Below are 16,040 nucleotides of genomic sequence, written 5' to 3'. Positions count from 1 at the left end.
TCTGTGTTTTTACTCATCCTTTCTTGTTACCATTTGCGTGATTTTTTTTAGCATGGGGGGTGGTGTTCTTGATGCTGTTTGCACGATTTGTTTTATTTGCACTCACGGGGCGTTGATGTTCTTCTTGTCAATTGTGTTTTTTGCCTGTCGGGGGGAGGGGGGTTGATGTGTTTTCTTTGAATGACCCATGTTTTTCTGTGTTTTGTGGTTATCGGGAGAAGCCGAATCTGAGATGTATTCTGCATATATATTTTGATAATAGATGTACCTTGAACTTTGAACCTGGAGCTTTCTGTACACCTTGGGTTTAAATAACCAACCACCTCTTTTGCAATTGTAATTAGTTCAATTAGCCAACGAACCATTCGGAAACTATGATTTAATGTGGCACAAAAATTATTCACTCTTTCCTTCTGAAAACCTTGTAACTAGACCTCCATTTCCTCTAAAACAATTCTTAAAACCAACCTCTGGCTAAGCTTTTAGCTATCAACTCTCATATGTAGCTTGTGGGAAGCTCTTTACACTAGTGTGAAATACCTTATGACACTTCAGCTTTAAAGCAACTAGGTTAGTTATCTTGCTGATGGCTAGTCATTGATGGTAATTTGTTTTGTAGGTCATGAATATCTACTTTTACTCTATATTCATATATAATTTATTATAGCTTGCAGTTTAAAAAAAAAATGACTCATTCAGTTCCTGCTAAAATATACCTTGGCTCTCATCGCTCGTTCTGCATCCAACTCCTCCTCCAGTTCCTCAACCCGGGCCTGTAAAATAAATAGTACAAAGAAAAATCATTAGTGCGATCCATGTTGAAATTTGGGACAGAGAAAGATTGAGAGAAATCTTCCAATTTTTTGTTGCGCATTTTGGCTCATTCTTCCCTTTGCTCTCAAGACCATAACTATCCATGCATGTCAAATCAAATGCAGCATATTCACACATCACCTCCTCCACAGACTCTTCTTTAAGTAGATAAGTACTCTTGAGCATGTTTTTATGACTGACTAGGTGCTGTGAATAACACAACCACTGTTTTAATTTGGGTGGTGGGAAACAGAGTAGAAAAAGCTAATGAAATGTTCCAGGCAGATCAGAGGGTGCTGTCCACACAAAGAAGGCATTTAAAAACTTCAATACAATAGTAATGCAAAACTCCATACTAAAAGCAGGCGAAGAGCAACACTTTCATTGCCCATTTTCAGTTAAATTGTTGAGTTACAGGCAGCAGGACAGTAGGAGTTGTAGACAACTCAACTTCTGGAATACGAATACAAATTAGGAAGAGAAAGCCGCGAGGTACAACAATGCAAGGTGCACAGCTCTCTAGAAAATCATTAAATCATAAAACAGAAGTGGGATTACCCATAAGTTATATAGATATTCCAACAAGGATAGGAAAATGTACAATCGCCAAGATTGCCATTGGATACCATTGAGTATATTGTACACTTAAAAGTGAGGCCCAGCACTACCAGACCTGCAATACAGAGAGCAATTCTGACATATTATAAAGTTGATATAATATTAACCCTTCCTAAAGATCTCTCCAGTATCATAATAAGTGACGACAATGCATTATCTTAAAACTAGCTTGTTGCAAGGCAATATTTCCATGATAAGTAAAGATTGGTCCGATTTCTACAAGCACATCTCTGATAGTTTGTATATTTATTCAGCGATACAGCATGCAGTATGCCCTGTGGCCCTTTGAACCACGCTGCCCCAGCAACAACTGACAAACTCGATTAACCCGAACCCAATCATAGTACACGTCACAATGACCAATTAACCTACCCAGCTTTCTTTGAAATTTGGGAGGAAACCGGAGGACCCAGAGAAAACCCGAGCACTTCCCGTGGAAGATGTACAGAGACTCCTTACAGAGTGTTGCCAGAATTGAACTCCGAAACGCCCTGGGCTGTAAGAGTGTTGCTGTAACCGCTATGCTACCATGGCGATACGCTACGCTACTCTTCACTCAGTACGTGAAGTAGTATTGGCAGTTTTGCTTGAATGCATAATATATTCTGACACCTATGCTCACACTAAGTGGGACCAAAAACTCATCCTGCCCTCATTTCCATGACGAAAGTCTGACACCCTTTATACCACATTAGAATCATTTACACAGATTTTCTTTTCCTCAAAAGCAGTCTAATGGAATGGCAAGTCTAAAAAATATATATCAATATATTATTTTATTCTTTTCTCCATTATGTATTGAATGATAAAATTTAAAAACAGAGCAAGTGCTACCACTGGTCCACTGCATCCATGCCAGTTTATCAAGTACTCTTCTAGCTTCCTCTTAAGTGTATCCATGCTGTTTGCTTCAACTAGTAACAAAGCCTATTTTCACACAGCTTCAACAGTATGAGAATAAGGAGAATTAGTTTTTTATGCAGTATGAGGTGTTCTTCAGCAGATCCTTACCTCATGAGCTGCTTTGTGACCTTTTCTTGCCTCAGTAAAGCAGCCAGCATAAACAAAGACTACACCCACCCAAACATTTTCTCTTCTCCCCTCTCCTAACAGGCAGAAGATACAAAAGCCTGAAAATACTTACTACCAGGCTCAATCTTCTATCCTACTGCCATCAAACTCTTGAGCAGACCTCTTCTATGATAAGATGGATTCTTGGCCTCACAATCTACCTTGTTATGATTTTCTACTTTATTGTTTTCCTGTATTGCACTTTTTCAATAGCTTTTTACACTTCATTATGATTTGTTATTGTTTTACCTTATTCTAGCTCGATGCACTGTATAATGACTTAATCAGTATGTACTGTGTGCAAGACAAGCTTTTCACTCTATCTTGGTACATGTGCCAATACCAAAATGCAATGCAAAAACATATCCCTATTATAAATAATAAGCTCTTCCATTTACCACTAATAAATTATAGCAGCAGTTTTTATTCTTTTATCATATTTCAAAGAGTTTTCTGCCTGTTTTGTTGGTTAATGCAGTAAGACGAGTCACTCATGCCCATGCAGCTTTGAGGAATTGGTCCATTTCAGTGTTTCATTAATTGGCACCAAAAACATCAGAACAGTCAACGAAGTCAAGTATACCGACACAGCAGGAAGACTGAAGAAAATTAAGCTGACCAACTCGTACCTCAATATAAAAGTCTGCTTGGAATAGAACTTGGATCGTGTCAGCCCCTCTGAGGCACATGTGACTCAGCTGCTAGTTTTAACTGAGATCATTATATTTATTAGTATAACTGGAAATGCAGCGTATTGAAACAAAGATCTTGTATTTTTTTTTGCTTTCACATTAGCATATCCTCAATAATGCTGATTTATAAAGAGTCCAAAATATTGCCTGAGCCAGAGGAATTGTAATTTTTTTTAATGCACTACCTAATCTGGACCCAATGCATGTGGATGGGTAGCCAGTTTCTAAATCTCAGCATGCAGCACAGAATTTCAAATAGTGTCCTTAAATGCTGAGGAGGTCTATTATTTCCATCCCTTCAATAAAAAGCTTTCAAACTGTGCAAACGTATGAAGTCTTTGCTCTTTTCCAAACAAATCAAATTCCTTTCGATCACAGAAACACTTATGACCAGATTAACCACAGCAGGTAATATAAATTGAAAAGTGTGAAATTTGATGTACTGCAAGCTTTCAGCTCTACCTCTCCAAAGGTTTTGTCATCACTTTTATCTTGGCCTGCCAGTGTTTGGGCTGATGCTGAGGTAAACCAGGTGCATCCAACAGACCACCTAACAATGGGCCACTACTAAATCCCACTGACCCTAATTGTCCCTGGGCCCCGTGCTTGACCTTGGGGGTCCAATTGGCTGATAGTAACTGAGAGTTCTTCCCTTACTGACGTGCTACTGCCCTGGCGATTTCACACGACATTTTGTTGAGCTGTGCCTATAGTGAATCAATAATTGATTGCAATGAAGACATGGCATTTGGAATGAAACCTGGTGTAGTTTGTGGATCAGCTTTAATTACAAAGGCTAAAAAGCGGAGCTCAACTCAATCTCTTATGTCATACATTTTATGTTTCCTTGTATCAGTGTTGTTGTTTATTTTGCACATGTAACGTTTTTCATAACTTATGTTAATTCAAGTTTATGTTAACTTATCTTTGTCCTTGTCTTATCATGTACTGTGCTACTGCTCCAAGAAGCTAATTTTCATGGTGTTTATACACTGTGTATGTATGCCTATGACAATGATAAATTTGAACTTGCATCAGTCAGTAGATACTGTCTAACTACAGTGGTACGAAAGAACAAGATTAGATATCTTGCCATATAGTGAAACATATTTATGTTACAGAATTTAATGAAAGGGCTACTTGCTTTATGGGGTGGCAGAGAGGAGATATGTCTCTACCAAAGAAGGTGCAAGGAGTAGCATCTGCTTTGCACCTACCCCACCCGATCAGGATTATGTGAAGCCATGGGAGTAGGCAGCAGATGGCCGTATGAGCAGCTGGTGCATATCACAAGTCCACCGACGCCAGGCAGACAATCTCTGAAGAGCATTGATAATGGCTGGGGTCACCTGTCTTGTAAAGACATTGCCCAGAAGAAGGCAATGGCAAACTGTAGAAAAATCATGGTCATGGAAAGACCATGATCACCCACATCATGTGACAAGGCACATAATGAATGAACTTCCTTTGTGGATTATGGAGGGTTGGCAACTTGTTTCCAGGCACTTTGTACATACTGAAAAGCAATGTGCAGTGGCATCCAACTCATAGCTGGGCAGCACTAACTTATAATTCTTTTGTATACTTGTGGCCTATAAACAGTGTGAGCGTTCACATAGAAGATGGTTTCCTTAACATGCGTGAGACCTCCAGCTTCCAGCATCTGCATTCACTTCTGGATTATATCCGTCCCTGTTTCGCCAATCACCTCCGAACCCTTTCTTACCATTCCCTTCTCTCTTTATACTGGCCATCTCACCACTCTACTTTCAGTCCTGATGCAAGGCTTTGAGCTGAAATATCATGGCTTTCTTTCCTCCCACAGATGCTGTTTGACCCTGAGTCCTTCCTGCAGGTTGTTTTTGCTCCAGGTTCTAGTCTCTGCTGTCTCCTGAATCTCCAAAAAATGGTCCAAAGAATGGGCCTGCATGGTCCTGTATCTACAAAAGGTAGATCCCTTTTCTGCTGAACATACCCTTCACTGTGCCTCGTTCCAGTCTCCTGCAGCAGATTATTGCAAACCCAGTCACTCTGTAAAGTCAATCACAATCCCCCAACCCCACTCTTTCCTCAAACTGCTCATGATTACCCCTTTGTTATCCTGATGGCCCTGGAAGGTCATTACTTTTCTCAAACTGATGGCTGGACCCACCCACTGTAACCCCATCCCTCCTCCCTAGCTAGACCCCTCTCAATAGCATGCCACATCCCTACTAGCCACTGAGCAGTAACCAAATTCTTTTCTTGGTCTGTAGGGTGGGGCAAATGGAGGAAATGTCTTCACACACACAAAGGCGCAAGGCTGATCCTATTTCGATGCCTTTGGCCTCACTTGCAGGACAATACTGCAATAGGTCAGAGGATGAGCGAGGACTCACACAAACTGTCTGTTGGCCACCAGGTAGTATCACACACACTGTTTCCAATAGAGATTAATTTCTAATCCCTAAAGTTCTTTCCCTTAGTCTGGGTCAAGTACAACCACACATACCTCCACTCTCCATTCCTCCCAACACCAAGATCAAAGGGAACTACTTACTAGAGGTTGAGAGCCCTGCTTGGAATCTCTTGTTCTGGCTGAATCAACGCTAACCAGCAGATAACTTCAGCTGCTGGATTATCCTAGAACACTTTGGAATCCTAATTTCTAAAGGGTGTGCCTGTAGATTCATACAGCACAGAACGAGCCCTTTCAACCCAACTGATCCATGCTGACCATGATTCTCACCTCAGCAAGTCCCACTTGCTCATCTCCCTCAAATACTTTACTATTCGTACACCTGTCCAAGTACCTTTTCAATGCTGTTGATCTACCTGCTTCAACCACTTCCTCTGGCAGCTCATTCCACATACTGACTACTCCCTGGCTAAAAAAGTTGCCCATCAAGTTCCTATTAGATCTCTGCCCCCTCACCTTAAACCTAGTGGCATTATATAATATATTCTGTATATAAATGGGATGCATTCTCGATAGTTGGAGCTCATAGCTAATCAGGAAGGAGTGTTGAGTATTTAATATTTCAATAAGGTTTGAGTAATCTTGTATATACAGTAGCTTGATTAAGCATTCTTGTTCATTTAAATAATTAATTATAACTTATATGTAAAAATACCACGTGAATCATGTCCGCCTCGCTTAAAGACAAAGTTAGACCTGCATTTTGGACTCGTGTGTGTTTTTGAATTAATTTAGTGATTTTAATATAGAAAACATATGTCCTCTAATTCTTGATTCCCCAATCCTGGAAAAAGACTGGCCCTGTTTATGACGCATGATTTTATATACCTCTATTAAATCACCTGGGTGGTGGGGTGGAGATACGTCTCTACCACAGTAAGGGTCAGGGACTCCTTCCCACTGCTAGCCTATTGGGCAAGGTGTTGCACCTGCTTAGACCCCTGTCCCCTCACCCTCCCCCCCCCCCCTGCCGATTGGGGTCATGTGAAACCACAGAAGCAAGTGGTAGATGGTGAAATGAACAGCTGGTGTGTATCACAAGTCCTCATTTTGTGATTACTGATGGCTGGAGTCACATGTCTTGTAAAGACACTGCCCAGAAGACAAAGGCAAATCACTTCTGTAGAAAAATTTGCCCAGAACAATCATGGTCGTCAAAAGACCATGATTGTCCATGTCTTACAACATGGCACATAATGAATGAATTAAATGACCCCTCATTCTCCTACACGCCAATGAAAAACATCCCTATCTGCTTGTCCTCTCCTTCGAGTCTCAACAAAATCCTCATAAATCTCCTCTGCAGTCTTTCTAGCTTAATGGTACCTTTTTCATAGCAGAGTGACCAAAACAAATATAGCCTAACCAATGTTTTGTACAACTGGAACATAATATTCTAACTTCTCTGTTCAATGCCCAGTATGCCAAAAACCTTCTTCACCATCTCGTCTACCTGTGACGCCCGTTTTAGAGAATTATTTACTTGTACTCCTGAGTCCTTCTGTTCTACAGCAAATGAAATGGTAAGCATGGGATCCAAAGGTAAAGGACTGCATAGATGAACATTCATTACTGAATAAACTATTGAATCATAATTTAAAGCAATAGAAATTGACACTAGAACTTGATGTCATTTATCAGATATTCTTGTAACCCAAAAATCATAGTCAGTTTTGCTCACTATTCTTCAGGCAACTGTATATCATTCCATGTTAATCTTTTACAATAGTCGCTGCTATCTAAGTTATCCAAAATAAATCACTTCCTGAACCCCACAGGCAAATAAAGACTTTGTAATTTTCCTTTATGTTTGTGGTGACAGTTATAAACTGTTACAGCAATATCCTTGGTATCAGATGTCACTTACACTGCTGTCTTGTGCTGCACAGCTATTCTTTATCTCATACAGTGCAAACATTTCACACTCATTTAAAGGCTTTAGTGCAACAAAGAAGAAAACTCTCATGTTTCCTGCATCAACTGGGATAATGCATGAACTTAAAATTAAAACCTTACATGAATAATTACTCGTGCTTAATAAAATTACACCTACAGATCAATTCATAATATTGAGATAATCAAAATCTGAAATGGATATTCTGCTCATCACACTTTGATGATCTTTGAATGGAAATAGGCAGCAGCTTCTCAAGTCTGCACCATCTTCAATAAGAAGATCATGGCTTACCTCAGCTCCAAATTCCCACCTATCCTTGGTTACCTTTCTCCGCTTATTGGGAATCTGGTTATCTCACTGAAAATATCTGAAGATACTTTGAATAAGGGGCTGCATTTGTAATGTGCCTTCTTTTCATGGACTGATCAAGTGTAAAAATTACAGTATTGTGCAAAAGTATTAGGCACATTAAAAATTCTGTAAAGTGAAGATGTTTTCAAAAATAATGAAATGAAAAGATTCTAAATATAAAAGATTACTATGAAGAGCTGTAAATAGTAAATAACTAAATCAAATCAATATTTGGTATAACCGCCTTTAAAACTGAAACAATTCTTAGGTATTTTGTCTTGCAGTTTTATAAGAAAATTAGCTGGTAGGTTACTTGAAGCATCTCGGAGAACTTGCCACAGTTCTTTGCAGACTTTGGCTGTCTCATTTGCTTTTATCTCTCCAAGTAATCCCATCTGCTGCAAAATTTCTGATTATTGCTGCAGAGCTTTTGGTGGGTGCTCACATTACGACAGACTGTATCTTTACCAAAGCCTCTCGATACCTGGACTAAAATGGAAACTTCAAACCTCACAGTTGCTGCAGCTGAATGGATTCAAGTTAAAAATTGCACCTTCAAATGCAGCAATTGTAACAGAACAATGCAAGGAGATGAGGTCAGTTCCATTTTACACAATTTGCTTTGGACAATGCTGCATTTAATACATCTCCAGGTTTATGCATGCACATAAAAACACAGATATGGTGGCAATGTCAACAGATTCAAGCTAACTGGTATCCCATGGTTCCAAAGGAATTGTCTATGTTAAGAGGCCACATTGAGGACTGCAGTGTTGGTGCAATACAGGAGAAATGGAAGCGGGAGAAGAGCGTTCAGATCCTACCAGCAACAGGTACACCCTCAGCCAATGACAAAAGTTCAGAGGTCAGATGCCAGTATAATTGCCTCCCCCTGTCATTAGGCTCACCACTCAGCTCAATAGCAGAGCACAGTCAAGCTGAAATAGGAGTTTGGATGCATTGCTCCTGGCCCCTAACCATTACAAATGGAGAGCCCCAGCATGCAAATGGTTACTGTTTCACACAACACTGTGGCAAAAGGCATTTGACTTATTTTATCAATTCAATGCTTTTAGTTGTTTAGAGTGCTATAAACTGCAATAAAAGAAACAGAATTTAAATGAATCAGTTCAAATCTCTTTTAAGCCGCTTGCTCAGAGATACTTATACAAAAGTTTCAAAAGCTGCTGATAGGAGTGTCTCAGGGTCAGGATTAGGGGGCACTGCCAGTAGGGGTACGCTTCGCCTCTGTGGGTGCCTTTCAGATGCAGTGGGACAGCTCATCCAGCCACCCACGGCAAGCACAGGCGGACAGAATTCAGCACAATCTGGTGCCAAGGACATGAAGTTGGAATATCCCATTATAAACACAATTGATTCTGCAGATGTTGGAAATTCAGAGCAACACACACAAAATGCTGGAGGAACTCAGCAGGAAGTTTCTATGGAAAGCAATAAACAGCTGACGTTTTAGGACGAGACCTCCCATTACGCAAGTTGTCCTTAAATACCAATTTGATATGCTCCCTTTTTTAAAACCTTACAGCAATACACTTCTTGAAAAAGGCCCTCCATAAGTTAGCTTCACAATGACAAATCAGAACCATTCTTGCTCTTAATGTGCAGTATTATACAGACAACTCTATTTGAACAAGTTATTTAAAAGATAAACATCATTATCACAGACAGAAATCCTCATTTCCACTTCCCCCGGCCAGTGTTCTAACACTGGACAGTTTTACACAAAGTGCTTTTCACTCCCCCCATCCTTCACTTTAATTAGAATATTTGAGCGGGCTCACCTGTGCCTGGCGCCGCCGTCTGCAATCAGTTCCGCCCCACCAAGTCAGCATAAATCACAGAGGCAGCAACTGCAAAAACTGTTTCATCTGCTGCCAGATGGAGATGCAGAAGTGACATTGTATTTAGTCTTTTGTTGTGGAATGTAGTTCCCTGTCACTTAACTCTATTCTCAGTGGTTGAACAGAATAATACTGTATCGACTTTGGTTTTGAATCCTAGTACTAAGGTATTTACCTTTCTGAATAAAGGTGAAATGATATGGAACTCTGGTAACTCAAAATATTACAAACCTGATTTATATACTATCTATTAAGTAGTCAAAGGTTATCTGGGAGTGGTAATCGAGCCAAGCTCCCACTATCTATTAAATGCTCCCCGTGCCATGCACCTCAAATAGCCTCTGACAACTAAGTCTGGCTCCTGAGCTTCACGTGTGGCTTAGCTACTAAGCCTGGTGGAATCCTTTCTACTGACAGGAGAAGGGCCAAGGGCGAGTTACTGGTGCCTTAAAAATAGTCGCTTTGGGCAGATGGGACTCTTAAACTGTGGTTGACAGCTCACCTAGGAGGAGGAAAACTCTGATTTCAAACCTCCGCTGCCTTGCAGCAATACCTACTCATGGGGAAGGCTTCGGGAGTAAACCCTGAGGGAAAAATGCACAGCTTGAGTCCCTAAAGCAGTCCTACTTTGAGTACAACATTGACTGGCAAGTCTTGTGAGGCTACTGGTGCTGGACTGAATAGGCCTCTGCTCTCCCCTTGGGTTTATTAGATGCATGGAGAGGAGGAGCTTGCTACATAGGCAACAGCTTGCTCGCCACATCGTACTGCCCGGCTTGCGTATCTAGAGAACTAGGATGCAACATCCATGGTTCACCCTGACCAGCGGGGTCCTCCGAGAGAAGTACCAAAAACATCTGAGGTCCATCGTGTGGACAACTTCAAAGAGGCATTATGATGTATCAGGAGACATTAGGAGAGGTATGTGATGTGCAGCTTTAAGGAAGAGAGGAAATGTAGAAAGGGTAAGATGTTAAGGAAATTTCCAAGATAAGGAGGTGAACAAATGAAAGAAGTGTCTATGATTAAAAGTATGGGAACTAAAAAGAGTAGGTGTAACCTACAGTTGTAGACCTAGTATATCCTCTATTAAACTAGTTTAGAGTATCAGGAGCCATTACTTATCATGATAAAGAGGAGAATTAAAGAACGGAGCCTGTCTGGAGTTTCTGTTCAGTATTAAGTTGATTGGTTAATTATGCAACTGGCAAAGGCAAATAAAAAGAAGTTAGATTTAAGTAGAACAGCCATTGGTGGAGTGGGACAGGGTTAGAACATTAGAAAGCTTAAGTCATTCGGCCTGACAAAGCTTGCCAAGTTCCTTTTCACATAGTGTGTTGAAATAATAATGGGGTTTAGATTTGAAATTCTCTAAGGTATTACTCTCAACTACACAACTAAGTAGTTTGTTCCATGTGTCCACAACTTGCTGTGTAAAAAATGCTTCCTGATGTTAGTCTGAAATCTCCCTTTAACCAGTCTCTACCTTTGGTCCTGTGTCCTGGTTGATGGATTATTTTTGATGTAGCAGTAGGCATCTACTGTACTTGTACCCTTAATGATTTTGAACATTTCTTTCATGCCTCCTCTCATTCTACCTCTGCTTAGGCTAAAAAGATTTAATTCATTCAATCTTTCTTCATAGCTCATACCATGCAGACCTGGAATGAGTCTAGTCACCCTTCTCTGGACTCTCTCCAGTGCCTTCACGTCCCTCACACAATATAGAGACCAAAATTTTACACAGTATTCAAGGTGTGGCCTCACAAGCGCATTATACAGCTCAAGATTATACATCACCTGAACTCCACTGAGCGTATTATATACCCCACATTCTATTAGCCTTCCTAATTGCTTCTGTACATTGTCTGGATGTTGATAGTGATGAGTCTACCAGGACATCCAAATCCTTCTCTTACAGTGTGCTTTCTAACTCAAGGCCCTCATTGTGTATTTGTATCTAATATTTCTACTTCCAACAGGTAATATTTTACATTTACTTACATTAAATTTCATCTGCCATTCATCTGCCCACATCTGGTTTTTGATTGGATCTAACCATATGGATCCTGCTGCTTGAATGTTGTCAGCCCGTCCCCCTAATTTTGTATCGTTGACAAACTTTACTAGTTTGTTATGTGCTTATCCAAATCATTAATGTAAGTTAAAAATGGCAGAAGCCCAGAAACCAATCCCTACGGAACACCACTTTCAACATTTACTAGGTGTGAAAATGATCCTCTCACCATAACTCATAGTTTTCTGCTTTTGAGCAAATTCTGCACCCATTCACACATCTTACCCTGATACTCCTACCTCCTGTAAGTTGACAATTAACCACTTGGGGGTTACCTTGTCAAAAGCCTTCTGTAAGTCCAAGTAAAATGATATTGACTGCTCTATTATTATCACAACTTTTAATTGTCTCTTCATAGAACTCCAGTGTACTGGTAAAACATGATTTCCCCATGCTGACTTTCTGCTAACATGCCTGTTCTTATCAGCTGCTTTTCCATCTCATTCTTTATCATTGTTTCCATTATCTTGCCTGCAATGCACGTTAAGCTTACTGGTCTATCGTTACCAGGGTCAGTGAGGTCACTCTTGTCATGTACTGGGACAACGTTAGCCCATTTCCGGTCCTTAGGGGTTTCACTAGTCTTCAATAACTTTTGGGAAAATACATGTTAGGGGTTTATATATAATATATATATTATAAATATATCATCACAGAGCTCTTTAAGTACCTTTGGATGTATGTTGTCTGACCCTGGATATTTAACTGAAGCAGGATCTCAGTTTCTAAGATATCTATGTCACTTAAAACAATGCTATTTTTCTCTCTACTTACTGCATTTTACTAACATCTTCGCAGGTGAATACTTTAGCTAAATATGAGTTAAGAGTATGTTCTTCTCTGAATAATTTAAAACCCACTATTATTTCTAATAAACTTAACTTACTCCTTGACTATTCTTTCCTACCAGATATTCCGATGAAGGGTCTCAGCCTGAAACGTCGAATGTTTCCGTTTTTCCAACAGATGCTGTCTTGCCTGCTGAGTTCCTCCACTATTTTGTGTGTGGTTATTAAAATCACTATCAGCATTAGCAGGTCTAACATACACCCAATATTATTCCTTTATCCTTATAGCTTTCAATTTTAACAAAGATATCTTCACCAAGTCTCAATTCATCTCCTATCATAAGCAGCCTCGTGTTTAAGTCCTGTCTTATGTATATGGCTACTCGTCCACCTTCATGATCTTGTCTATCTTTCCTAAATAAAGTATAATGTTTAATACTAAATTCATCACCATCCTTTGAGGTCAGCTAGGTTTCCAGTATTGCTATTATATCATACTTATACACACTTGCATATAATTCCAGCTCATTAACTTTATTCCTAATACCTCTTGCATTTATTCAGTTACAGTGGGGAACTGAGCCACTGCATCAAGAAGTTTTGATGAGAAGAGCAGGAGGGTAGGTTGAGATTTCGGTTAAGTTTCTTCATTACTGCGTTGGTAGAGTAGTGAGAATGTATCTCAGGGCAGCGTGTGCTCCACTGTACAATGTGGGAAATCAGGGAGATCTCCAGTGTTCCCAATGATTAAATCTATGTATGAGAAGTGCATTCATCTGTGGCCCCTTACAGAGCATGTTAGGAAACTGGAGCTACAGCTAGATGACCGATGGATCATTTGGGAGAATGAGGAGTAGAGAGATAGAAGCTATAGGAAGGCAGCCACATCAATGTTGCAGGAGGCAGGTAGCTGGGTGACTTGTTAGGAGAGGGAGAGGGAAAGGGAATGGGCAAAGAGTATAGAGTACCTTTCGAGGTGTTCCCCACAATAACAGTACACCATTTTGGATATCATTGCAAGGGATGATCAATCAGGTGAGATGGTTCAAAGGAGGCTCACGAAAATGATTCTGGGATTGAATGGTTTATTATATAAAGAGCATTTAATGGCTCTGGGGCTGTATTCACTGGAATTCAGAAGACTGAGGGGTGACCTCATTGAAAGGTATCAAACTTTGAAAGGCCTCGGTGGAGTGGATGTGCAGTGGATGTTTTCTATGGTGGGAGAGTCTAAGCTTCAAAATAGAGGGGCGTCCTTTTGGAATGGAGATGAAGAACATCTTTAGCTAGAGAGTGGTGAATATATGGAATTTGTTGCCATAGGCAGCTGTGGAGGCCGTCACTGGATATACTTAAGGCAGAGGTTGATAAATTCTTGATTAGTCAAGGCATGAAGGGATACAGGGAGAAGACAGGAGATAGCGGCTGAGAGGGAAAATGGATCAGCCATGATGAAATGGCAGAGCAAGCTCAATGGGCCAAATGGCCTAATTTTGCTTCTATATCTTATGGCCTTATTTTATCATGTGACTCCAAGTACCCCAAAACTGCATCCTTAACAATCGACTCCAACATCTTCCCAACCACTAGGCCAGACTAACTGGCCTATAGTTTCCTTTCTTCTGCCCCTCTGTGAGCGCCATTTGCAATTTTGCTGTCCTCCAGAACCATGCCAGAATCTATTGATTCTTGAATGATCATTACTAATGCTTCCCAATCTCTTCAGCCACACCTTTCAGAGTCCTTGGGTGTAGTCCATCTGGTCCAGGTGACTAATCTACCTTCAGACCTTTCAGTTTCGCAAGCACCTTCTCCTAGGAATGGCAACCCCTGCATCTACATATCTCTTGCCAGGTTTTGCTCCATCCCTTCCCTTTACCCCTTTATACCAACTGTCTCCCTTCTCTCAGTCTAGGTAGAGCTCCAACCCAAAATGCTGACTGCCCATTTCCCTTCACAGATACTGTCTGACCCACTGAGTTCCACCAGTCTTTTTTGCCTATTCCATAATTCTGTCCAAGAAGGGTCAAAGGTGAGAGAGGACTCATAATTAGTTATCTCCACGGGTGATTGGTGGACTTTCAAAAGACTGATCAAGAGCTGAGGAGAGAACTGACCAGATACTGAAGGCATAATGGACTTGGTTAGATGAATGCTGGTTAGATATTCAAGCCTTGTGCTGTCTGGAGGTAATGGGTAGGTGCATATGCTCAGTGGAGGATTGGCCAGTAGTGAATTAGGGTGTGGTTAGTCTGAATGGGACTGGGGATCAGAGAAATGAGGGTGTTGGTACCAAGGTTAGGGTGGAAGGTTTGAAGTGGAGGAAATAGGTAAATGACTTACCCAAGTGTAGCTTGGATCAGGTGCAATGCTAAGATGGTTGCCTAGCAATGCCCAAGGACAGGTATTCCTGAGATTAATTTCCTTGGGGTGCTTCAAAATTATGTGGTTTGGTGCGCATTTTGCCCAGAAATTCCTTCAGATGTGTATGAGTAAAGGAAGTGTGAGTTGAACTTCCAGAGTGACATAAACCTGGAAATAGCATAAACAACATCCAGTTTCCAAACTGCTACTGCAGAAAAAGGATGCTGCATAGCTAGATTCCTAAAAGCTAAGAACCTTGCTGTGAATAGATGGCAAAGTTAAAGGGAATAAAAATCAATAGATCTATGTCAGCTCCCTCTGAAGAATAATGTATTGCTTGATTTACAAGCTATCTTTAGATGTTTTTATTAAAAAAGGAATGTATTTTCTGAGTGTTGATGTCCAAGTTAAACTTAGGATGCAGTCTTCAGAATCAGAATCAGGTTTAATATCACCAGCATATGTCATGAAATTTAGTGTTTTGCAGCAGCAGTACAAAGCAATACATAATAATAGAGGAAAAAAACTGTGAGTTACTGTAGGTACTTACATATTAAATAGTTAAATTAAATAAGTAATGCAAAATTAAAAATAAAAAGTGGTGAGGTAGTGTTCATGGTTTCAATGTCCATTCAGAAGTCAGATGGCAGAAGGGAAGAAGCTGTTCCTGAATCATTGAGCGTGTGCCTTCAGGCTCCTGTATTCCCCTCCTAATGGTAGCAATGAGAACAGGAAATGTCCTGGATGATGAGGTTCTTTACTGATGGATGCTGCCTTTTTGAAGCATCACTCCTTGAAGATGTCCTGGATACTATGGAAGCTAGTACTGATGATGGAGCTAAGTTTATAACTCTCTGAAGCTTATTTTGATGTTGTGTAGTAGCCTCCCACCCCCATACCAGACAGTGATGTAGCCAGGCAGAATGTTCTCCATGGTGTATCTGTAGAAATCTGCAAGAGTGTTTGGTGACATACTAAATCCCCTCAAACTGCTAATGAAATATAGCTGCTGTCCATTTGGGCCCAGGATACATCCTCAGAGATGTTGA

The 16,040-nt window shown here is 40.4% G+C and overlaps 1 protein-coding gene across 9 annotated transcripts in view; it reads right to left on the bottom strand.

The window, feature by feature from the left end:
- LOC140187173 (putative uncharacterized protein MYH16) overlaps positions 1–16,040 on the bottom strand; it is a 328,506-nt gene that overhangs the window by 86,703 nt on the left and 225,763 nt on the right. For all 9 annotated transcript variants that reach the window (XM_072242198.1, XM_072242202.1, XM_072242203.1 and 6 more), the window contains one exon: positions 717–773. In XM_072242198.1, coding sequence (XP_072098299.1) covers positions 717–773 — 57 coding nt within the window. The remainder of the gene's footprint in view (positions 1–716; positions 774–16,040) is intronic.

The sequence above is a fragment of the Mobula birostris genome, chromosome 24, assembly GCF_030028105.1.
Source record: "Mobula birostris isolate sMobBir1 chromosome 24, sMobBir1.hap1, whole genome shotgun sequence".
NCBI lineage: Eukaryota > Metazoa > Chordata > Chondrichthyes > Myliobatiformes > Myliobatidae > Mobula > Mobula birostris.
This window is presented reverse-complemented; position numbering and strand designations above follow the sequence as displayed.